Genomic DNA, 24059 nt, shown 5'->3' with positions numbered 1-24059 from the left:
ACAAGCCTGGGTTCGGGGCTGCAGTGGGCAGGTGTGCGGAGTGAGGGTGTGAGCTCGCGTTGCTCGGGCTGCCGTTGGCTGGCAAAACTGTCCAGACGGCTCAGCCCCCTGGGAATCAGCCCGTAAGTGTCCCTGTAAATGCACTTGGAACATATAAACAGATCCAAGCGGGGTGCCTGGGTGGCTCAGTGGGTTAAGCCTCTGCCTTCGGCTCAGGTCATGATCCCAGAGTCCTGGGATTGAGTCCTGCGTCAGGCTCTCTGCTCCGCTGGGACCCTGCTTCCTCCTCTCTCTCTCTGCCTGCCTCTCTGCCTACCTGTGATCTCTGTCAAATAAATAAAATATTTAAAAAAAATAAAATTAAATAAACAGATCCATGCCGTCCCTGGGTGGCAAGCCCCCCGCCCATCGGTGGGAGAGTCCTGGTAGGGCCACAGGGGAGGACAGAGGAAGGGAGCCTCTCTGCTCTCAGGCTGGGTGGCGTGGCGGCTGAATTGTGGCCCCGGCCTTCACGGTGGCAGTCCTAGCCCTCAGCACCTCAGAATGTGATGTTAGGGCACACAGCCTTTACAGGAGTCTTCATGTTGGAATGAGGTCGTCAGGAGGGGCCCTACCCCAATCAGACTGTGTCCTTGTAAAAGGGAGGTTTGGGCGCAGACACACATGGTGTTGGGGGGGCGCTGCCGTGTGAGGGCGGAGGCAGAGATTAGGGCGGCAGACAAAGCCAGGAAACCACCGGCAGCTGGGGGAGCGTGGTCCAGACCCTCGCCCACAGCCTCAGAGGGAATCAGCCCTGCCCACACCTTGATCGGGCGCCTCGGGCCACCAGACGATGAGGGAACATGCTCTTGCCGTTTTATAGGCCCAGTGTGGTTAAGTTACAGCCGCTGTAGCCCAAGACCAGTGACAGAGCAAGCCGAGCCCGCTGTCAGTACATGCCCGTCGGGGTCTGCTCCCAGCCTTCTGCGAAAAGCCAAGAGGATGTCCTCAGGCACGTTTGGATTTCCTCCTGTGACTTCACAGCCATGTTTTTTTTTTGTTTTGTTTTGTTTTTTTAAGATTTTATTTATTTATTTGACAGAGAGAGAGCACAAGTAGACAAAGAGACAGGCAGAGAGAGAGAGAGAGAGGAAAGCAGGCTCTCCACTCAGCAGAGAGCCCGATGCGGGACTCAATCCCAGGACCCTGAGATCATGACCTGAGCCGAAGGCAGCGGCTTAACCACTGAGCCACCCAGGCGCCCCCACAGCCATGTTTTTAAGTCAATGAGACCAGAAGCTCATAGTCACCAACCTTCACTGACCCAGAAGCTACACCTGGGCCCTGAGCAAACCTCCCTGCCACCCCGAAGCCCTGCATCCACGGAGCAGCCCCCGGAGGGCCCACGGGTCTGGGGTGTGCTTCTCACGCCCTTCCCTTCCTTGCGGCCCCGCAGGCCCCGGAGCTGCCGGCCCGGGCCTCATGCACGCAGCGGCAACGCTCTTCTCCTGAGGCCCCTGGCTGCCAGCTCTTCCCAGCAATGTTTCAGCCATCTGTTCCGAAAGGAGACACAGACCTGCAGGGGGACGGACGGGGAGGGGGCCCTGGGACGGCAGTGGGGTCCTGGTGGGAGTGTGCACAGGCGTTTCCTGGCTCTGCCCCTGAGAGAGCCAAGGGAGCCCACCCGGAGTGCAGCCGGGAGTCCCAAATACCATTCCGCCCGGGGGAACCAGGGCTCCTTGGAAAACAGCCGAATCCAGATGTGGGGCAGGGAGACACAGCGCAGACCCGGACATTGTAACGGAGAAGTCTCCAAATTAAATGTCCTGGGCAGGTCAAAAGGACACAGAAGCCACCATGGAGGGGTTCCCACTGGCTGAATCTGGGTAGTTTGTGTGTAAAAATGACAGCAACAGAATTAGACTCTTACATGAGGTTAAAACAGTAAATATTAAGTGTATTTTCCCACAATAAAAAATCTTCATGGGGTTCTTGGGGGGCTGAGTCAGTGAAGCCTCTGCCTTTGGCTCAGGTCATGATCCTGGGGTCCTGGGATGGAGCCCCGTGTCGAGCTCCCTGCTCCTTAGGGAGTCTGCTTCTCCCTCTCCCTCTGCCCCTTACTCGTGCTCTAACACAAACAAATAAATAAAATCCTAAAAGAAAAATCTTTAAGATGACAGCAATGAATGGCATGTTGATTTTTTTAAAAACTGGTAAATCCACAGTGATATATTTCTTCTTTTTTTTTTAAAGATTTTATTTATTTATTTCACAGACAGAGATCACAAGTAGGCAGAAGCAGGCAGAGAGAGAAGGGGAAGCAGGCTCCCTGCTGAGCAGAGAGCCCGATGCGGGACTCGATCCCAGGACCCTGAGATCATGACCTGAGCCGAAGGCAGAGGCTTAACCCACTGAGCCGCCCAGGCACCCCGGCACAGTGATATATTTCTAAAAGGGGAGATGTTTGAAGAAAATGTCAGCTAATAAGCACGGAAAGGATGAAATAATCAGAAAACTACCCTTTGGGGGTACCTGCGTGCTCAGTGGGCTAAGCTTCTGGCTCTGGGTTTCCGCTCGGGTGCTCAGGTCATGATCTCAGGGTGGTGGAATCAAGTCCCACTTAGGGCTCCGCGCTCAGCGGGGAGATCGCCTAGAAATTCTCTCCCTCTGCCCCTCCCCCCACTCACTCTCTCTCAAAAGAAATAAATCTTTTTTTTTTAGATTTTATTTATTTATTTGACAGACAGAGATCACAAGCAGGCAGAGAGGCAGGCAGAGAGAGAGAGGAGGAACAGGTTTCCTGCTGAGCAGAGAGCCGGATGCAGGGCTCGATCCCAGGACCCTGGAATCATGATCTGAGCCGAAAGCAGAGGCTTTAACCCACTGAGCCACCCAGGTGCCCCTCAAATAAATCAATCTTAAAACAAAACGAAACAAAACAAAAACAAGAAAGAAAAAACGGAAATTGCCAGTACCACCCACCCCAACCAGGGTGAAAGGATTTTGAGAAACGTGACCCTCATCCTCCTGGGAAGTCTGGTGTCCCTTCCAGTCCCCTGGAAGGGGTCTCTTCTGGGACACTGACCATGGCCAAGCTCGAGGAACACAGATTCTGGGGCCCTTCCTTGTGGCTGGTCTCCAGGCTCCACTGGTGCCGGGCCCGAGCCCCCTACCCCCACCCTGTTCCTAGGAGCCTCCACGCTGCCCCCAACCTTCGCACATGTTCCCTCCTGGACTCCGTCCTGGACTCCCAGCCTAGAGGTCACCTCCTGCAAGCCCCCGTCCCAGATGAGATTGACACAGCCCAGCAACGCTGCCCGCCTGTGGGCCCTAAGTGGGCCCTGGGCTCCAGGGCAGGGAGAAGGTGGCACGGAGAGCACAGCCGCCCAGTCGGCAACAAGGCACAAAGAGGCCCACTCAGGACCTGGCTCCCGGCGGGGGGTGTCGGCTGTTTGGGTGGGCAGGGGAGGGAGGCAGGAATAGCCCCTGCCTCCTAAGTCTCCCGGTTCCAGCTGCTGTTCAGAGGGAGGCGGGCCCCCGGTCCTCCTCCAGGCTGACCTAGCCACCTTCCCGTTACCCTGGCCTCAGTGCTTGGGGACATGGCATCGGTGCCTGTGAGGCACACACCATAAGCTTACGTCAGGGGGGCCCATCTTCACCCCAACACCCCGCTCCACACGTGCAGGCCTGCATGGGCTTTTTTGTTTATTTATTTTAAAACAAACGTCTGTGCGTTATGTACAGGTCCGGCTCCCGGGTGGGTGGGTGTGCGGGGGGCCAAGCCGGGTAGGGGAGCGGCGGCAGCTGGAGGGGACGGGCAGGGATCCGGCCCCGTCGGCCAGGCCAGTGGGGCCAGCTGCTCCATGCCCGTGGCCCGGCCTGCCGCCCGAGTCGTGCCTCCCTGGCCCACGCCCACGGCTTCCCTCGGGTGGGGGCTGCCGTGCAGGACAGCAAGAGAAGGAAGCCTCTTCCTAAAGCAAATAAATAAGGGTCTGGGGACGGGACCAACCCAGTTCCAGCCTCAGCCCCAGACCAGCCCATCAGTCCTGGGGTCAGAGCAAAGCCCATTCAGGACATCAGGCCTGGCCAGCAGAGTCTGCTGGTACCCGGTGGCCTGTGACACCCCAGGGGCCTGAGGGGTGGCGGGCAGAGCTGGACAGGGGCAGAGACTAGGGGCCGGCCCGACCCCAAGGCTTTAAGGCAGAGCAGGGTGAGGGTGTGCGTAGCCCAGGGCCAGGCCGACCTTTGGCACAATCAGGGGAGGGCAGCGCAGTGGCCTCAGGCAGGGCTGAGGACAGGTGAGGGGCTGGAGGGGGCAGGAAGCCCTTGGTCCTGGACCTCCCGTTCCAGGGCCTTGTGGGCGGGCACTGGGGGCATGGGTGGGGCCTCGGCCACCGCCTGACTTCTGTCCCCACAGCATGTCCTTGAGCCAGCACCTGGCGGTCAGCAGAGTGTGTCTGTGTTGAAGGAGAGCTGGGCCTAGTGGACAGAGAGCAGGCAGGCCGGGCCTGGGGAGGCATCCACAAACCCCCGCACTGCTCCCCCCACCCCGGGCCTGGGACAGGGAACCCCTCCTCCGTCTCCCTGGAATCCTCTGTGGTCTCTGTCCGCTGAGTCTGGTGGCTGCCCCGTTTCCCGCTCTCTCCCGGCCCTGGCTCTGCTCCCTGCTACCCTGCTCTGCCTGTCCCTGAAATCCTGCAGGTTCCCAGGCAGCCCCGGGGTCTGCAGTGAGTCTGTACCTGCCTGTGCCGGGGTCTCCTGTGTCCGCCCCTAGCCCTCAGTCTCAGACAGCTCCCTCTGTGCCCTGGAGCTCAGGACCCCAAACGTCCTCAGGTGACTCCTCCCTCACACCACTCCTCAGGCCGAGCCGGAGCCCTCCCGCCACGTGGCTCACCCGCTCCTCCTCGAAGCTGATGAGGCCCTCGTCCTCCGTGTCCAGGTCTTCGGGCTCATCGGCCACCAGGGCCCTTAACTCCGTGGGGGCGGGCCGCGGCCGGAAGAGGCTGAGCAGCCGGCCCAGGGGTGACCGCAGGGCCGAGGGCGGCTCAGTCTCCTGCTGCTCCAGGTTGTCACTCTGCTTCTTGGCAAAGTTCACGAACACCTGGCGGGCAGGACGGTGGTGAGCCAGCCGCCTGCCCTGGCGCCGCCGCCCCACCCCCGCACTCACATTGTCCAGCGTGGTCTGGCTCACGGAGTAGTCCTCGATGCCCAGGACGCCCACCACCTGCTCCATCTTGCTGAACACCTGAGCCAGCGAGATGTGCTCGGACTGGAGCTGGTACTGCACCTTCGTGTGGTGACGCTCCTGGGGGGACGCGGGGTCAGAGGCCGCTCGGCAGGCCCCCGAGCCCCACCCCTGGGGCCCCGCCCACCTTGAGCACCGCCTCTGGAAAGTTCCGGTTGAAGAACCGCACCACATCCTTCACGTTCTGGCTACTCTTGGTCCTCACGGTGATCATGTAGCCGTCTCCAAACCTGCGGGACAGGCCTGTGGCCCCGGGCGCCCGGCCCCGCGCAGCCGCCCGCCCCCCTCCCCGCCGCCACGGGTCGCGTCCCCGCCGCCCCGCCACACACTACACGGCCCGCCACCCCCAGGCTGGCGCCGCGGGCTCGGCTCACCTGTTCTTCAGGTGCTGGATGCTGCCCAGACAGCGCAGGCGCCCGTTCACCATGATGGCCAGACGCGTGCACAGCGCCTCGCACTCCTCCATGCTGCGGGCAGAGGCACAGGCTGGCCGGCGGCTCGGCACAGGGGGCGGGGCAGGGGGCGGGGCGGCAAGGGCGGGGACACACCTGTGCGACGTCAGCACCACCGAGCGCCCCGTCTTGATGAGGTCCAGAATGAGGTTCCAGAGGAAGCGCCGGGCCTTGGGGTCCATGCCTGTGGTGGGCTCGTCCTGGGGGGCCGCCAGGCTCAGCCACTGCGGCCGGCCGCGCGCGCTGCCCCCCACCCCGGCTCACCAGCGGGCTGCGGGCGTGCCGACCCCCGCCCCGGCTCACCAGGAAGATGAAGGCGGGGTACCCGATGAGGGCGATGGCCGTGGACAGCTTGCGCTTGTTGCCGCCGCTGTAGGTGCCCGCGGGCTTGTCCGCGTACTTGCTCAGCTCCAGCTTCTCCAGGGCCCACTTCACCACCTGCGGGCGAGAACCCACATCAGGGCCCGCCCCTGCCGTCGGCCCCTCCCCTGCGCGCGCGGCCTCACCCGCGCCTCGTCCTTCCAGGGGATGCCGCGGAGCCGCGTGTACAGCTGCAGGTGCTCCCGGGCCGTGAGCTCGTCGAACAGGGCGTCGAACTGCGGGCAGTACCCCAGACTCTGCTGCACCTGGAGCAGCTCCTTGAGCACGCTGGGGACACCGAGCCGTCAGCGCCGGCGGCCGCAGCCACCCCCCCACGCCCCCCAGGCGCGCGCCCGCCTGCACCTGTGCCCGTTGACAAAGGCCTCGCCCCCCGTTGTGCTCTCGTCACCCGTCAGCATCTTGAAGGTGCTGGTCTTGCCGGCGCCGTTCACGCCCAGGAGGCCAAAGCACTCGCCAGGACGCACGCCCAGGCACAGGCGATCCACAGCCAGGATGCGGCCGGTCTTCCGCGACTTGTACACCTGGCGCCGGGAGCCGTGGACCGGCTCAGAAGGGGACCAACCTGGCGGACCGCACCCCCACCTGGGCCCCGCCCCTGCCCGGAAACACGCCCCCACCGAGGCTCCACCCCCACCTGGGCCCCGCCCTCTCTCAGCCCCAGGGCCCACCTTGGTCAGGTTCTCGATCTTGACCATGTCATTGTCAGCATCCCCCCGCAGCACTCGCTGTCGCTCGCTAGCCACGTCCACATCGTCCTCCACGGGTTTGGTGGACACTGGCATACGCCTGCAGGGACACCGTGAGCAGTGCCATCGCCCAGTGCTCCCCAACTTGCTAGGCCCCGTCTCCCAGCACTTCCCCACTCACTGTGGCTGCCGCAGGAAGTTGTACTGGCACATGATGGTGAGGAAGAAGCCGACGAAGCCTTCGACCGTCATGGCCACCAGCCCCCTGGTGACAATGTCCCACTCGAACGGGGACTTCATCTTGTCAAACTGGCCTGTGGGGCAGCCGGCTCAGGGCATGTGCCTGGGGGCTCCACCCACGCCTGCAAGTGCCCATCTCGGGGCCAGGCGGCACCGGCTGGCAGCCCGCCCACCGCCCACCGCCGACCACTCACCGATCTTGGCGTAGTATTCGTTAATGTACTCGTTGTAGGCCATCTCCATGAGCCCGTGGCCCAGGTTGTAGTTGGGGAAGATGAGGAAGCAGCTCTTCAGGTAACTATTGACCACCTTCAAGTCCTGGAGAGTCACAGGGGGTCACAGGCACAGCCTAGGCCCTGCCACCCGCTGTGGCCCTCTCCCCGCCCCATGGTCGGCTGTGCCCTGCCATCCCCCCACCCCCTGTGCCCCCCGCTCGGCTGTGCTCCCCCTCCGCTGCCCCACCTTGTCATGCTCAAAGAGCTGCAGCAGGAAGGTGGCCACCGTGGCCGTGATGCCAATGAAGAGGTTGATGACAATGAGAAACACGTAGGCTGAGCTGGGGACCTCGAACCAGAAGGAGGCCGGGTACATGATGGGGGTGATCGACCACCTGTGGGGGGGCGGGTGCAGGTGGTCAAACCAGATGGTCCGCCCCCGCCCCCAGTCCCATGACCTCACCTGCTCCCCCTTACCCATAGAGCAGGAAGAGAGAGAGCACGGCAGGGAAGTTGGTGGGTGACGTGTAGGCCGGCAAGTCAAACACGAACAGGATGATGACGCAGCAGGTGGCCGGGACCAGGTAGTTAAGCTACCAGAGCAAGAGTGGCAGGTGAGGGGTCCAGGGCGGGGGGAGGGGCTCCAGGGGAGGGGGAGGGGCTCCAGGGCAGGTGAGGGGTCCAGGGCAGGTGAGGGGTCCAGGGTGGGGGGAGGGGTCCAGGGCAGGGGGAGGGGCTCCAGGGCAGGGCTGGGGGTCTGGGGCCAGAAGTGGTAGGCCTAGTAGGAGGCAGGGTCATGGGATAGCAGGGGTCTAGGGGTGACGGGAACCCCCTTGGCCACGCGGGGAGGGGCACACCATGTCCCACACGTAGTTGGCGAGCCAGTAGATGACGGGGTTACAGCCGCTGACGAACTGCAGGTGCTTGGCCTTGGTGGACTTCTCGGCCACCAGAAAGACCACAAAGCTGGCTGGGACGAAGGACATGGCCACGATGATGAAGATGGCGATGACCACATCCGTGCCCTGCAGCCTGGGGGCAAGGCGGCCATCAGCCCCGGCCTGGCACCCCGTCCCGCTGCTGCACCCCCGCCCCCCGTCCCATACACACAGGTAATCCAGGGAGAGGCTGGCGCTCGTCTTGTTCATGGGGTGGTTGGTGACAGTGATGCCTATGGCATAGGGGAAGGCAGCCTCAGGGACCTGCTCCATCCCGCCCCGCGCGCCCCAGCAGCTCCTGCTCCGCCCTGCTCCGGCCCACCCGCCCTGGCCGGCCCGCCCCGCAGGCTCACCGTAGGCCGCGGGGTTGCCCTTGCTCTTGGGCAGGTTGGCCCGCAGGATAGCGTTATTGAGGCTGTTGAGGTAGGTGGGCATGCTGTGGTAACCCTTGTTGTTGTAGAAAACCTGGAGGGACCCAGAAGTGCCCTAAGAGCGCTGTGGGCTCCTGCCCACCTCGCGCTGGAGCTGGACGCCGCAGGGCCCGGGGCCGCGCGGCTCACCTGGGCTGCCCGGCGCACTGCGATCTTCCGCACCATGACTGGGGCCCGGGCACCGAACGACGCCGGGATGGACTTCTGCACGTTGCCAAAGGTGATGGCCCCGTACCTGGGCAGGCAGGCCGAGGGGCAGTGAGGCCCGACACGCAGTGGGTGGGCCTCCCCCTTGCCCACAACCGGCTGGCGGCCCCCACCCCGCTCACCGGTGCAGCCGGAAGCGGTCGGAGGTGAAGAGCAGGTACTCGGAGACATTGTGGCCGGTGACGTCGGTCAGGATGTCTCCGGTGACCACCCGCATCTGGGGAGGATGCCCACCCACACCACCGGGGCAGGAGAAGCCAGTGCCCTGTGCAGAACAGGTGCAGCGGACGGGCTCCCGCACCAGGCGTGGCAAGGAGGGTGCCGAGTCTGTGGGTGCAGCGGCCGCGTCAGCTCAGGCCTGTGCCGCACCCCGCCCCCCAGCCCCCCGGCAGCCTGGGAGGACCCATACCTGGCCCAGAGGTGGGGGTCAGCGAAGCATTCCAGGCCTGCAGCGGGTCCTCCTCTGGGGACACAGGGGAGTCAGGTGGAGCGGGGGAGGGCGGGGGAGGCACGAAGTTGGACAGCGGCAGCCCCTGTGAGAAGGACTCCAGGCACATGCTGTCAAAGAACGCGGCGGCCAGCAGGCGGGACTCGCCACTGCTCAGGTTGAGCACGGGCCCCAGGGAGCCGTTGGCCGGAGACTTGAGCACACAGGTGGCGCCCACTCCTGACGGCAGCCGGAACGTGCTCACGAGCTGCTGGGGGCTGGCGTCTGGCGACAGTCGCAACCTAGGGGAACCCGCGGCGTGAGTTTGGGTGGGGAGACACCTACCCCACTCCGCGCCCTCAGCCAGCCCTTGCCCGCCCCAGCTGCCCGGTGGGGGGGCCTCACCGGTCCTCCTGGCGCTCCTCGTTGGCGTAGGGGATGAAGTTGCCTCGGGGTTGGGTGTAGTTGTGGTACTGGGAGGGTGACAGGACCAGCGGGGGCAGGTCGCCTGGAGGGGCGCACGGGCAAGCCTCAGCACGCTCCGACTGCCTACCAGCGGCCCCCGGGCCTAGGTTTCTCCTTCCCAAAACCCTTAGTGTCCCAGCTTGGGGTCTGGATCCCAAGGAGGCATGAGTCCCAGACAAAGCCCACAGAGCACCTGCGGGCTCGGATGTAGGCCCCAGTTCCAGCGCGGGCGCTCAGGAGTGGGGAAGAATCACAGTCCCACTAGAGAGGGACGCTGGCCCCCGAGTCCCCCTGCCTGGCCCAGCAGCCCTACCGATCTCAGGGACGGAGAGGGCCACGGTCATGGCCACGCAGACGAAGAAGGCGGGGAGCAGGATCTGGGAAGACAGTGCCTTGGAGTTGCGGCGGGCACAGTGGAAGCGCTTCACCAGCAGCCCGTGGAACTGGCGCACCTTCAGCCACCAGCCCTCCAGCTTGCGGCTGCCCTGGCCGGCCTGCGTGAGGGCCTCCGCCTCCGCTCCTGCATGGGGAGCAGGGGCTGAGCGGGCGGCCCCCGGCAACCCCCCAGGGGCCCCGCCCGCCCCACCTAGCCGCCCCCTACCTTGCAGGCTGACGTTGTCAGTGTCCTGTAGGTTGTCAAGGAGCGGGCGGTCGTCGCCACAGACGTCCGCGTAGGGGGCTCCCTCATCGCCGCGGGCAGAGTCCACAGGGGACGCGGACCGTAGGGATACTTGGGACTGCGCCAGCTCCGCGCACCGGGCCGGGCCGCCAGCGCGCGCCTCCCCCAGCGAGGCCGGACCCTCTGCCCCGGGGAGAGCGTCTTTCCTGGACTCTTTCATGTCTGCCGCCGCAGAGGGGCCAGGGCGAGGAGAAGTGGGGCTCAGTCCCCATGCTCGCCCACCTGCCCCGGGGAGCCCGCAGTCCCACGGCTGCCTCCCTGCCCGGGCTCCTCAGCCCCAGCCAGCCCGGCAGAGACTGGTGGCAGCTCGTTCCCACCCAGGGCCCTTGGACCCCAGAGCCAGGGGAAGAGCGAACCGCCCAGGCCCAGGGTCAGGCCCCCGGGGTGGGGGTGTGTGTGCAGGACTGAGGGGCCGCTCTGGGACTGCTCACCGGCCTCGCTGTTCTCCAGAGACTGGTCCTCCTCCGACACCTTGAGGAACACCTCCTCCAGTGTGGTGTCCATCAGCCCAAAGCTGCTCAGGTGCAGCGCGTCCAGACTCTGCTCCAGGTGCTGCAAGGGGCTGTGTGTGACCCGGCGCGGTCTGGGACCCGGCGCGGGCGGCCCCGGTCCCAAGCCCACTGCACACAGCTGGAAGGGGCCCTGCCCCTGAGCCCGTGGCACCCCACAGCTCAAAGGGGCCCTGCCCCTGAGCCCGCGGCACCCCACAGCTCAAAGGGACCCCGGCCCTGAGCCCGCTGCAGCCCACAGCTGAAAGGGACCCCGGCCCTGAGCCCGCTGCAGCCCACACCTGGAAGAGACACCGGCCCTGAGCCCGCTGCAGCCCACACCTGGAAGGGACCCCGGCCCTGAGCCCGCTGCAGCCCACACCTGGAAGGGACCCCGGCCCTGAGCCCGCTGCAGCCCACACCTGGAAGGGACCCCGGCCCTGAGCCCGCTGCAGCCCACACCTGGAAGGGACCCCGGCCCTGAGCCCGCTGCAGCCCACACCTGGAAGAGACGCTCGAAGGCCCCCTTCTTGGCGGCCTCGCTAGGCAGGATGTAGGAGAGCTCTGTGCTCGTGTCGGAGACCAGGAGACAGGAGGCCACGTGCTTGCGGATAAACTGGGAGACCTGGGGCTCCGAGCAGCTGCTCAGCTGGGTCCGGCCGGGGGGGCTGGCTGGGAGTCCTGGCTCTAGGAAGAGAAGGAATACAGAGGAGCCGCACTCAGGGGCTGGTGGAGGATGATTCTCTACGGGGGCGCAGCCAGGTCAAGAGCGGACGTGAGAAGGAGCCCCAGGCCCGACCGGGCATGCTACGCTCGTCAGGGCAACGGCAGAGGCCCAGCCCTGAAGCTCACAGGGCTGGGAGAAGGGGTGCTGGGGTGGGCGGGGCCCCAAGCCGGCTCAGGCCGCGTCTGCACAGACCTTGGGGGTCCCCGGCCTCAGCAGGCCGCTTGACCAGAGTGAGGCGGTAGCCATCCCCGTAGGCGCCCTTGAGGAAGAGCGGGGAGCCACAGCACTTGAGCTTCCCGTGGGAGATGATGGCAATGCGGTCCCCGAGCAGGTCGGCCTCATCCATGTGGTGGGTGGACAGCAGGATGGTGCGGCCTGGGGGAGCCCAGGGTCAGGGTCAGGGCGCCGGGGTGGGCAGGGCCAGGTGGGGGCCGCCCACGGCCGCCCCGCGCCCTGCTCACCCGGCTTGTACTTGAGAATGAGGTCCCAGATGGCTCGGCGTGCATAAGGGTCCACGCCTGCAGTGGGCTCGTCCAGGATGATGGCGCGCGAGCCGCCCACGAAGGCAATGGCCACGGAGAGTTTGCGCTTCATGCCGCCCGACAACGTCTGTACCAGCGAGTGCCGCTTATTGGACAACTCCAGGTCCTCGATCATCCTGAGGCCGGGACAGGGTTGGGGCGGGCATGTGGGCCTGGGCCCTGGGGGCCGGGATGCTGGGGTCCCCGCAGGCCTGGGCCCCTCCCTGCCCCCACTCACTTGTCCATCTCCTTGCGGATCTCCTCCTGTGCCATGCTCTTGAGCCTCGAGTAGAACCAGAGGTGCTCCTCCACCGTGAGCCGGTCGAAGAGCACGTTGTGCTGTGGACACATGCCCAGGTTCTTGCGGATCTCGTCCATCTCCGTGCGGATGTCGTGCCCATAGATGGTGGCCGACCCCGAGGTCGGCGGGAACAAGCCAGTGAGGATGGACCTGGGCGGGCAGGCAGGGTCAGGACCCCCACCTCCTGCAGGGGACCCACCTGGCTGCCCACCTGGTAAGGGCTCCGCCCCGACGCTTACATGGTAGTCGTCTTGCCGGCCCCGTTGTGGCCCAGGAAGGACACCACCTGGTTCTCGTAGAGGTTCAAGCTCAGCCTGTTAAGAGCCAGCTTCTTGTCGTTCTTGTAGACCTTGGTGAGCTTGTCCACGCAGACCACCAGTGGCAGGTGGGTGGGCTCCTCCTCCATGCCCCGCATCTCCTCTGCACCAGGGCAGGGGGTCAGCTCAGGCTGCCCAGGGCCCCCAAAACCCCGGAGCGCCCCAGCCACCACCCCGGCACCCGCCTCACCCAAGCGCCGGGTCTCCATAGCACAGGCCTGGTCCTCCTCCATGACACTGAGCCGGGGGGCGCGCGCCCAGGGCCAGCTCCACTCCCAGGCCTCCGCGCGCCCGCTGCCCAGCCAGTAGGACTTCTGCAGCGGGAAGTACCAGGGCCGGGGCAGCCCGTACATGCCTGGGGGTGCAGGGAGTGGAAGAGGGGCTGATCCGGGGCCTGGGGTGACTGTCTCCCCCAGGGAGCCACACACGCTCTCCTTCCCCACAACAAAGAGGTGGCGGGTACCTGGGTGCACAGCCTCGATGTACCACGTGAGCACGCCGTAGACAGCGGCGTCCACCATTAGCATGGTGACAGCCAGGAGCAGGTTGAAGTCGTCGCCTTCCACGGGCGACTGGCTGAACGTGTGCCACTGGATGCCCACGCCCGCCACCTCGTACAGCGCAAAGTACTTGGAGCCCAGGCCGAAGGCTGTTGTGGACATCAGGGACTGAGGGGGTGGGGCAGGGGGTGGTCAGCGAGGGCAGGAGGCCAGACCCCACCCCACCCCCGCCCAGCTGTAACCCTCACCGCAATGCACTTCTCAAAGGCAGTAATCTTGTCATGGGCCACCTCCTCGCGGATGGCCACATACATATAGGGCACGTAGCTCAGGAAGTAGATGATGCCGCCACAAGCCGAGGCCAGCTTGGCCTTGGAGTACAGCACGGACACCAGGAAGCTAGGACAGGGCAGACCACGGGCCATCAGCCACACACAACCCTTCGCGCAGGGCCCCGAGCCCTCCCAGCACGTCCCTCCCAGGGTACAGAGCCGCTCCGAGAGGGGTGTGTCTGGATTCCTGGGTGAGTGCGAGGGGTCCTCTGCCAGGGCCCCAGCACGGCTCCCTCCTGGCCTGCAGCCAGCCACTCGGAGCTCACCAGAACATGATGGTGGCCACGGCATAGACGGCCAGGAAGAGCCAGATGATGAACACGTGGCTGTGCATGAGCACTTGGCCATACTTGAGGATGGCCGTGAGAGCCGTCACGGAGATGGAGAGCTGCACGAAGCCGGTGATGAACCAGGCCACCCAGTGCACCGCGTTGTTCAGGCCCATGGTCTTCATCACCTGCGGGCAGGTGGGCAGCGGGCTGGGGCAGGAGGCCTCGGCCCACAGGACTGGACGCCAGGAAGGACTAACCTGCCTCTGCCCCTCCGTCCCCCCCACCTCTGCCCCCCACCCCCGCCCCTCCGTCCCCCCCACAGCTCCCCACCTCCTTCAGCCGGTGCTCCTTCTCTGCTACAATGTGCTGGATGGTCATGGCCACCGAGTAGACCCAGGAAATCACCATGCAGAGTGGCATCATGTGCTCGATGACAAACAGGAAGCTGGGGTGGGGCAGGGGCGTGAGGGAGGGGCTCAGCCTGAGCAGGGGGGGCCGGGGCAACCTCCCCCCACACTCACTCGTCTCGCGTGTAGCAGGGGTAGGGAAACATCTGCACATAGTTGCCAGGTTCCACCACGTCGTGCCCCACGAAGGTGTTGATGATGGCGCGCTCCATCATGTCTGCGGGCAGAAGGGGTCAGCCGTGGGGCGGGCAGCCGCTGGGCCCTCCCCGTCACCTTGGCCCCAGGAGCGGGCCTCACCCTGGATCCAGACGAAGCCGTATAGGAAGTAGAAGCGGCCGCCGGTGTTGGGACCCGGCCGCCAGTAGGCCCGGCGGATCTCATTGGTTTTCTCGGTGAAGCTGGAGTTTTGGCGGATCTTGTAGTGCACGTGGGGCGGCAGGGAACCGTCCTTGCGGGTCTGGAAGATCACGCCTGGGGGCAGGAGGAGCAGGTGGAGGGATAGAGCCCCGCTGGCTGGGGGGGCGGGGACAGAGAGGGGGCGGGTCCTGGCTAGAGCACAGCCAGGATTGGCTTAAGGGAGTGAGGGGCGGGGCCAGGGAGGAGGTGGGGCCAGGGCTGGGGAGCCAGCAGGTGTGGGTTGGAGGGCCCCCACTCTCCCAGCCCGCAGGGAAGGGGCGGGGTGTGGAGGGAGCAGGACTGGGGGATGGGGGGCGGGGCCAGGGAGGAGGTAGGGCCAAGGTGGGGTGAAACTGGAGAAAGGAACCCGGCACAGGGGGCAAGTACAGTGGGAGAGAGACTGGGGTGGGGGCTGGAGCGGCGAGAGGCAGGAGAGCAGGGCTCAGGGGGACCAGCTCACTGGCGAACACGGTGACATTGTCCTGGTAGGCCTGGTTGAGGGTATAGTTGACGATGCTCTCCTCGTCGGGAAAACCCTTGAAGATGTCCACACTCACCTGGGGGGGGGTGCGGTGTTGGAGCTGGCCCTGGGCGCCAGCCCAGCGGAGCCCGCGCGGCTCGCCCACCCCACCTTGGACATGAACTGGACCCAGCCACAGGCCGCGTTGTCAATGGTGTCCAGCTGCTGCAGGAGCGCCGAGCCATTCGGCAGCGAGAAGTTGTCCTGACGCAGGGCGGGCGGCAGCTCCTCCAGGGACAGGTTCAGGGCCTCAGGGTGCAGCCGCAGCTCTGCCACATACTGGGGTGGGGAAGGACTGGCTCAGGGGGTGGCCCGGGACACGGAGGGGCCCCGCCCCCGCCCGGCGCCCCCAGCACCTCCTGCAGCCAGCGAAGGTGCCGCTGCAGCCTGCCCTGCTCCAGGAAGCTGCGGATCTCCGCGGAGATGTTGAGCCACACTTGGGCGTAGTGGGTCACGTTGCCTACAAAGGCAAAGGTCTCGTTGGCCTGCAGAGGGTGAGGGCATGGGTCACGGGGCTCACAGGAAAAGCCCAGCGAGCAGGGCTCCTGCACTCCTTTGTCTCCTCCCAGGCCAGTCGTTTGCCCACAGCCACCACTACTCTGGCCAGACTTGCACCCCACCCGGGGGCTGGAAACCCGCCCCTCCCACCTTCCTGAGGCCACCCAGGGTGCTGGCGAGGCCCTGCCCCCAGGCAGCCGGACTTCCAGCTTTCCCAGTACACCCGCGGGGCCCTTCTCCGCGTGTCCCTTGAACAGCCCTGACACCGGCCCTCCTCACCCCCACACTCGTCCTAGAAGCCCCTCCACGGGCTCCCCCCTTCCTGGGTCACTTCCAGCCCAAGTTTCTACTTCTCTCCAACAGGATTTCTCCCCTGAAATGGGCCCTGGCAGACGACCCAGCTGCCCCACCCAAATCTGGCCCACCGGCGGCTGCCCTGGGAGGTCTCTGCAAGTGGCCCTACTCTATCCAACCAGCACTGCCCGCCCTGGCCATTCCCGGCCAGGCCAGAACCCTGTACCTCACTAGCCAGCTCAGGGCACCCCCACAGCAGCCCCACCATACCCCTGCATCTTGAACGCGCCGCGCACCGCCCCCAGTCCTCCAGTCCCTGTCCCCCAGCCAAGTCAGAGCTCAAGCTCTGCAGCCCCTCCCAGGACAGTTCTGCAGACCGCAGTCTGCACAGGGGTCCCTGAGGCCCCCGGCCCAGCTCCTTCAGCTTCTGCCCCAGAAGGAGACAGAAGGCCCCCAACGTGCCAGACTCCCGAACCTTGAGGATGACGCGGTCCGCCTCGGAGCCCGCTGGCGCATACAGGATCTTGGGATTGCTGGTCATAAGGTGCACGAGGAGCCCCAAGTTCCGCTGCTCCTTGCTCGTGAAGCCCAGGGAGCTCATGTTGCCCTGCCGCAGCGCCTCCGGCTCGATGGTGCTAGCGCCCGGGGAGGGGGGCGTGGAGCGTCAGGGGCAGGTGGGGGGCGGTGTCGTGTCGGCAGAGGGAGGGGCAGCCGGGGGCTGGGGGCGGGGCTTCCAGAGGGGGAGGGGCAGAACCTCAGGATGGGAGCCTTTCATCCGGAGGGGCAGGGAGTGGGGCCGGGATCCCGAGTGGGAGGCGGGTGTGCGGGCTCAGAGCCTAGCCTCAGAGCTAGGCCCCGGCCCATCTGCTTTCCCCCCCTGCTGCCCACCTACCGGTTGTTGCCACACAGGATGGGCTGCAGTCCAGCCCAGAGCTGCACGAAGGCGGAGCACTGACCCTGCAGCGCGTCTGAGGAGGAGGGGGCTGCGGCGGCCCGGGCGCCCTCCTCCGCGGAGGAGTTGGAGCTTGTGCCTCCTGCAGCCCCGGTGCCGTTGGCTGTCCTTCCAGGGCCACTGGCTGGGGGCCCTGGGGCACGGTGGGCGCAGGCGCCCTGGGGCAGCAGCAGAGCCAGGGCCGAGAGGACGTCCACATCCTGCAGAACTTTCTGGGCGTCCAGCAGGTCCTCCAGCAGCGCCTGCAGCCGCTGCGTGGGTGCTGGCTGCTGTTGGGGAGCCGAGGCGTTGGGGGAGTCCAGGCCCAGCTGATGGGAAAGGAGGAAGGTGAGCAGATGCAGGCCCAGGAGGGAACAAGGCCCCGGCTAATGCGAAGGTGGGAGGTCGGGTGGAGGTACCGGGAGGTCGGGTGGAGGCACCGGACACAGACCGGGAGGAGAGAGGCTGAGGGACAGTCTGCCTCCTGGGGGGTGGCAGGGAGCACTGGCTAGGGGCTGGGAAACTGACTGGGGGAGGACATGGGGCGTGGCTCACTAGGGGTGCATGGGACACCCAACCACAGGCACACACCCTGGCAGCCGTGGGCCCAAGGAGCCCCAACACCTCCTCCAGCCAGGGCCATGGGCCTGGGGGCCAGCAGGCAGGCAGGCCCTCACCTGCTGGGCAATCTTGGCCACATCCAGCTGGTTGTGGAGCTCAGCAGCCAGCCTAGAAAAGCGCTGGGCACGGGCGGCAGCCTGCCCACTGCAGACAGCGTCCCGGTAGCTCTGCAGCGCGGTCTGCTGACCCTGGGGCACGGTGAGGACCCGGCCCAGCTCCCCGGAGCTCGGCGCACACGTCAGTTGCTCCAGGAGAGCGGGGGCCAACAGCAGCTCCTGGGGGCAGGGCGCAGGGGGACAGCCAGGAAGGAACCTCAACCAAGAGGAAGCCAAGGCCCTAACCCAAGATGGCCTCGGGTCTCCCCCTGCCTCCCACCCTGGCCCGCGCCAGGTCTGAGATAGCCCAGGTGCCTGTGATGGGCGGCGGGTGGGGACAGTGGACACACATCACTCTCCTGCTTTCCGCCCCCATGCTAGCCACAGACTCCCAGGGAAAGACCTCATCCCCAGAGGAAGCTCGCAATTATCGAGGGGCCCCTTTCTTCACCCTCTCAGGCAGAAACCCCCACCCAGAGGCTGGCGGTGTGTTCTCATCCCACTAACAGGTCCTCTTACCTCCATCCGGAATAGGGGATTGCTACCCAGGCGGCTCCAGGGCTCCCGACCCCTGGGGAGTCCTGACCCCACATCCAGGGCAGGGGAAGGGCCAAAAAGCAGGTGATAGACCTGGAGGAGAGAGGGGTGCGGCTCAGGCCAGGGGGTCCCAGAGCCGCAGATCCCCTCTCCTTGCTCTCCTATAAGCGGAGGTGGGGGGGGCAGACAAGACCCGTGCTCCCTGCAGATGCTCGCCCCCACCCCCTCACCTCCGGCAGGTCCACCCGGGCAGCCAGGAGTGCCTGGGCTGTGCTATTAGGGAGCGACAGATTCTGCATCAGGAAACGCCAGAGCTCCCGTGGGTCCCTGGCCACCGAGCCCAGAGAGAAGGATGGCGCTGGACAGGCAGAAGGACAGTGCTGAGGGCAAGCTGGGCCTGGGGTAAAGGAGCCCGGAACAGACGCAGAGCCCAGGTGCCCGCACCAGATCTGGCCACGGGGAGGGCAGCTCAGCGGGCTCCGCCAGAGCTCCTTTGCCCCAGGAACCCAGAACGACGGCCCAGATGGACGCCCCGACGCCGGCCAGAGGACAGGAGAGGCCCAGCTGGGATCTGAGCGCAGCTGACACGGCGGCCGGGGCCCCGAGCCCCCCAGCAGAGGCACAGCCTGAGCTGCCCCGGGCGTACCTGTAGGTCTGTCCAGGTGGCTCTCCCAGGGGTCTGGGCCAGAGCGGAGGGCCTCCAGGTGCTGGCGCAGGGCCTCGAGCTCCGAGCCCAAGCTGGGCCGTGCCGGGTCAAACAGGTTGCTTTCCTCCACCACACGGTTGAGGCTCTCCAGCAGCTGAGTGACCCTGCACCGCCATCGGAGGTCACCCACTGGCCTCTGTGGGGGGCAGGGGCGGGGGGCACTCACGTGGAGTTGGCCTACTGCAGGGGCGGGGGCGGGGGCACTCACGTGGAGTTGGCGTACTGCAGGAACCCAAACTCGTCTCGCTGGCCGTCTGGGCACAGAGACTGCATGACAGGCAGGAGGCCCGCGGAGGTGAGCGGCGCCGCGGTGTAGAAAGCTGCGGGGGGCGGGGGCGGGGCAGGTGAGAGGGCCCAGGGGCGAGAGGCCGGACAGGAGAGGGCCAGGGAAGGAGTCAAAGGGGAGGGGATGAAGGCCGAATAGAGAAAGTTAGAGAAAGTCCGGGAGGAAAAGCAGCTTCAGACAGCAGAGGGCCAAGAGTTCCGGTGCAGATGACCCCAGCAGGTCAGAGGTCCAAGGGTGTCTGGCCATCCCTTCCCCATAACTCCCAGGGTGTCCCTCTTCCCTCAGCCACCCAAGGCCAAAATGCCTGATACCTTCCCTAAGAATTCAGGTGTGGTACTGCCCACAGGGCCCAGGGGAGCACGTGGGGCCCCCACTGGGCAGTGACCTCTGACCTCTCTGACCAGTTGGTTAGCAGGGAGAACTCAGGAGCCCATGGGGGTTTGAGGGGAGAGCAGCCAGGTGACCCAGCCCCAGCCCTGCCAGGCAGGGCCAGGCCACGCCACAGAGAGATGGACACCCCCACCCCCAGAAGCTTGACCGGGAGCCACCAGGGTCCAGGTCTCCTTCGGCCCCCCCCCCGGCCCCCCGCCCCCCGTGTGCCAGCTGCCCCCGACCGGGGGCAAGGGGTTTGCCAGGACCCGGCCAGGCCAGGAAAGGCTGTTAATGCAAGCGGGGGGCAGGGCGCGCTCAGGCCGCACCAGGAGGGCCGCTCGCTCACTTACAGACTGCATGCAGGCCCAGGAGGAGGACAAGAGACCATGCGGGGGAGGGGCAAAACAGAACAGAGGAGAACAGTGAGGAACGGCCGCGGCCCTGTCCTCCAGCCCGGCCAGGAGGCACGGCCAGGGGCCACACAGGGGAGCAGGCGCACGGACCGCACCAGGACAGCGCGGGAGCTGGGACACGTGTGGGGTCGCGTGCACCCAGGACACCACGTGGGACACAGTGAGAACTGCCTGCCCCACCCTGCCCGCCCCCCTGTGCCCCGGGCCCCCCGCCACTCCCCCCACCCCGCCACCCCTCCCCCCGCCCTGGGACACTCACCTTCTTTCACAGAGATGGTCGGTTTCTTCTGCCGAAGCCCCAGCAGGATGAAGAACAGAACCAGAGGAATGAAGATCTCAAAGGCCAAGACCCACTGGAAAGGGCGGGCTGAGTCAGGCCACCTGCCCGGAGCCCACACCACCGGCCCGGGGCTGGACAGGACAGACCCAAGCCCTCCTCTGCCCAGATCGGTGTCTTCCTGGCAGGCAGGGCCAGCCCCGCCCAGCCCGGACCCCACATCACCCCACATAGTGACCACAAGAGGTCAACCCAGGCCCTTCAGGGCCAACAGAGTTTGCCTCCCCTTTCTTCAAGGCCCTTTTCAATGGGTGAGGGCATGAGTGTTATCTGTCCTCTTGCACACCCAAGCTCTGGTGCCGTGGGGATTCGCCAGCAGGGACAAGCCAGTCTGCTTGTGGTCCACTAGGACCCGTGAATCTGCCCAGCTCAGCTTCTCCTTCCCCACCTTCTCCTAGCTAGGATCTTGGAGGTGGTCTTGGGTGCCAGCCACAGCTCCCACACTCCCGCAGGGCCAGCCCGCCTCACTGTGACAGCGCCATCACACCCCCCAAGACAAGGCCCGGATAACCGGAGGCATGGCTCCGGCCCAGGCCTCTGAGCCTCCAGGAAAACCTGCGCAGAAGTCTGACACCCCCAAGTTCCTTCTTCTGGCCTGGCCCCTCTCCCTCACCCCACGTGGCTCCGATGGGCTCAACAGCCCTGCCCGTGCTCCCCAGAACTCTACTCTCGGGACTGCTCCTGGCACCCCCAGCTGAGCACCAAGGAGAGCCCTGGCGGAGCCTGCTGGGGTGGAAGGAACGTCAGAGGCCCCCAGCCCCCGGGCTTCCCTGTGTCTTGCCTGGAAAACGGAAGGACTTCTCACTGTCTGTGACCCTGTCCCCTCTTCTAGCTCAGGGGGGAAGGTGGAAAGAGGACCTTGGGCCACTGCTCTGTGGGGGGCCTGAGCCCCGCTCAGCCCCAAGACGCATCCTGACCCTCACCCACCAGCGCTTCTCAGAGGACCAGGCTTCCTTCATCCTCGCCCCCACCCCGGTGGCATGCCGTCTGGCCCGGGGCCCGGGCTGCGCGGTTGTTTACCCGCTCGGACAATAGTGCCCTGTGGTCTGGAACACCCCACTGTGGTCCGCACCCCACGCCCGCCCCAGTCTGTGCCAGCCTCCACCCCCTCCCCGAGCCAGAAGCCAGGCCAGGGCTAGCCAAGGAGGCAACATGGGTACGCGCAGGGCTGGGGACAGGCACCCGTGCCACACACACGGACACAGAGCCAGGGTGGCTGCATGCATCACAGGTGGCCAGGGTCACGGACAAGGTAGCAGCCCCACCCACACCCGCCCTACCACTGGGCACCTCCACCGTGTAACTGCAGCAACAGGCCAGGGCTACCTCCTCGTTGCTATAGCAACGGCCGCAGGAGCTGCTGGGAGGAGGGAGGCCTGCTGGGCAGGCGGGCGGGCGGGCAGCCAGAGGGGCATCTGGTTACAGGCAGGCACAGGTTCAGCCTCACCTGGGAGCCCCACAAGAGCACGCCACCAGGCCCACAAGGGAGTCAACCCCCAGTCCCTTGAGATGAGCCGGGGGGCCCCCATGCTGTTCCCGGGCCTAGGTGCCCCCCTGGGCCTGAGCCACCTCCAGCTGTGTCAAGAGGAGAACGGAGGGGAGCTGAAGACGGAACGGCCTGACTCTGCCCAGTGGTGAGGCCACGGCAGCCCGGGCCAAGAGCGGACAGGCGACGCTCCCAGACAGAGAAGCCTCGGGACAGAGGCCCTTGGTTCCTACCCTTCAAACCAAGCTTTCCAGGGATGCCCCCACCCTCCAGAGAAGCCCACAGCATAAAGAGCAAACCTCTGCTCGCTGAGCCTGCAGGTCTGACCCTGAAGCCCCAGACCCTCCCCAGAAAGTGGGGGGGCCACCAGGAGTGGGCCAGATACCTGGCCCACCCAGGCGCCCCGCACAAGCCCAGCAAGGCCTTAGCCCCCCGGAAGAAAAATTTCTGATTTGCTGTGGCCTCAGGCCAAGGACCTCCATGTGGCCTGACCAGCCCCTGGTAGTGCTCCTGGACAGGGGCAGAAGATTCTAGGGAAGGCGTGACCTAGCAAGTGGGGGCCACTCCTGGCTGGAGGACCGTGGACACCTCCCACCTGCTTGCCAGTCCCCCACAGGCCACTGCTCCCTTCCCTGAGCCTTGAGATCCCCAGTGGCTACAGGGGCCATCATTCCAGCCTCTGCCTCCAGCCCTTGGGGTGCCCTTACTGCCAAGAACCCTGGGGCTAATGCATGCCCACATCCCGCTCCCCGTTCTCCTCTGAGCCCTGCCCTGCTGTCCCCAGTAACCCAAAATCTGAAGCAGGGACAGGCTGCAGGCCTGATCCATGGGATCCAGGGCCGGCCAGCCCCAGGCACGTGGGCAGGGAGTGTACTCAGCCCTGGTTCCCCGCCAGGCTCAGGTGCCCAAGGGACCCTGCCAGGCCGTGCTGATGATGGCCACCCTGCCCTGTCTGTGGTCCCGGGGTTCGTACTATGCACTTCAAAGCCCTTCTCAAGGAGGGTCCCTGGTGGGAGCTCATCAGCCCCAGGAGACTCTAAGTCAGGGGGAGAGGGTGAGGATGAGAGGCTGCTTTGTCCTCAAGCCCCCCACTCCGGACCCCAGCCTGCCCTGGGCTCCTTGTGGAAAATCCCCAGGGCCCATTCAAAAATCCGAGCGGCCCGGGCCTCTCTGGTGCCTGTGCACCAGAGGAGGGGCCCCTGCCTTTCGAAGGGCAGGGGTGCTGAGTGAGGGCCAGCATGATGGCATCCCTACGGCCTGAGGCTGGCGGCTCACCAGGACTTCTGTCCCTGACAGCTGCTGCGTCCTGTGCGCTCAGGACCCTGGCTGCCCCAGACACAGCGCTGGCGGCTGGGGTGCTTGGGGGTCCCAGCTCCAATCAGCAGGACCAGGCCCCCAGAGGGGGCTGGGGTTGGGGAGATGGGAGTGTGGATCAGCCTCAGGGAGGGCTGCCCCAGAGGACAAAAGGGTGCAGGGATGCAGACTGGCCGGTGCTGGCACAGCAAGGACACTCCTGTTCGTGAGAGAGCAGGAGCAAGGGCCAGTGGACTTGGGGGAAGGGCGGGGGGGGGGGGGTGTCTGTCCAAGGGCAGGGAGGTGGAGGTGCAGGAGGGAAAGGGCCGGGGCCCTGCAGGGGCTCCAGAGGAAGCTGGGCCCAGAAACCAAGGACCTTCTGGGCTGGACAGAGTCTCCCAGGCCAGCCCTCCGTCCGGGGAACGAGGGCCCCCCGCGACCCCAGCGTCCTGGGGCCGCTCGCCCCGAAGAGCGCACCGCGCGGGGCGCCCATCCCGTGACTCAGCCGCGCACCGCGAATGTCAGCGGCCGCGGGCGGCGGGCCGGGCACCGCCGAGTCCCCTTCCCGGAGGCCGGAGCCCGCAAAGGCGCGCGGGGTCCCGGCGGGGACGGGGGGCTGGGGCCCGCCGCCCCCGGGGGCCCTCCCGGGGTCTGCGCGCGCCCCGCCCGGCCGCACGTGCGCGCGGAAAGCGTGCCGCCGGCCCCCCGTGCTCGCGCCCTCCGGCTCGGGGCAGGCCCGGAGGCGCGCGGGGCGGCTCACCGGGCTCCGGCGCTTCAGCGTCACGTTCTTCCAGAGCAGCAGCTGCAGCTGGTGCAGGAAGCCCATGGCGGGGCCGCGCTCCGGCCGCCCTCGCGCCGCTGCCCGCTCCTCTGCGCGCCCCGCCGGCCCCGCCGCCCGCCGCGCCGCTCGGCTTCGCCCGCGCGGGGCGGGGCCTGGGGCGTCGGGGACCGGCTCCGCGCTGGCTCCGCCCCGGCCGCCGCGCCGACCGCCGCTCGCGCCCGCCCCCGCTTAAAGGAGCCGCGCGCCGCCCGCCGCTCCCGTCGCGTCCCGAGCCCCCGCCGCC

General features: G+C 66.2%; 1 protein-coding gene across 4 annotated transcripts; it reads right to left on the bottom strand.

The window, feature by feature from the left end:
- Positions 1-3671: 3671 nt before the first annotated feature.
- ABCA2 (ATP binding cassette subfamily A member 2) lies at positions 3672-23908 on the bottom strand. 4 transcript variants are annotated; one of them, XM_059143199.1, is made up of 48 exons: positions 23756-23908; positions 20139-20232; positions 19017-19128; positions 18749-18912; positions 18333-18460; positions 18085-18195; positions 17527-17745; positions 16811-17178; positions 16394-16553; positions 15483-15611; positions 15238-15405; positions 15067-15163; positions 14508-14681; positions 14325-14427; positions 14134-14248; positions 13798-13988; positions 13448-13598; positions 13163-13367; positions 12890-13054; positions 12622-12802; positions 12320-12532; positions 12022-12218; positions 11753-11935; positions 11336-11520; positions 10777-10897; positions 10268-10507; positions 9980-10186; positions 9607-9709; positions 9184-9503; positions 8897-9101; positions 8697-8802; positions 8490-8601; positions 8309-8369; positions 8056-8230; positions 7676-7791; positions 7446-7593; positions 7178-7301; positions 6925-7057; positions 6726-6843; positions 6400-6578; positions 6183-6324; positions 5980-6114; positions 5773-5876; positions 5599-5691; positions 5352-5454; positions 5147-5284; positions 4874-5080; positions 3672-4458 (listed from the first exon to the last, which is right to left on the bottom strand). In XM_059143199.1, the coding sequence occupies exons 1-48, from the start codon at positions 23819-23821 to the stop codon at positions 4423-4425; spliced, it is 7305 nt and encodes a 2434-aa protein (XP_058999182.1). In that variant the 5' UTR covers positions 23822-23908; the 3' UTR covers positions 3672-4422. The 4 variants fall into 4 exon arrangements, with proteins under 4 accessions (XP_058999182.1, XP_058999184.1, XP_058999183.1 ...); XM_059143201.1 differs by lacking the exon at positions 23756-23908 and adding an exon at positions 21144-21161; XM_059143200.1 differs by lacking the exon at positions 11753-11935.
- Between the last annotated feature and the right edge of the window lie 151 nt (positions 23909-24059).

Source organism: Mustela lutreola, chromosome 12, assembly GCF_030435805.1.
Source record: "Mustela lutreola isolate mMusLut2 chromosome 12, mMusLut2.pri, whole genome shotgun sequence".
NCBI lineage: Eukaryota > Metazoa > Chordata > Mammalia > Carnivora > Mustelidae > Mustela > Mustela lutreola.
Note: the sequence above shows the minus strand (reverse complement) of the source record. Positions and strands in the feature narration are given on the sequence as shown.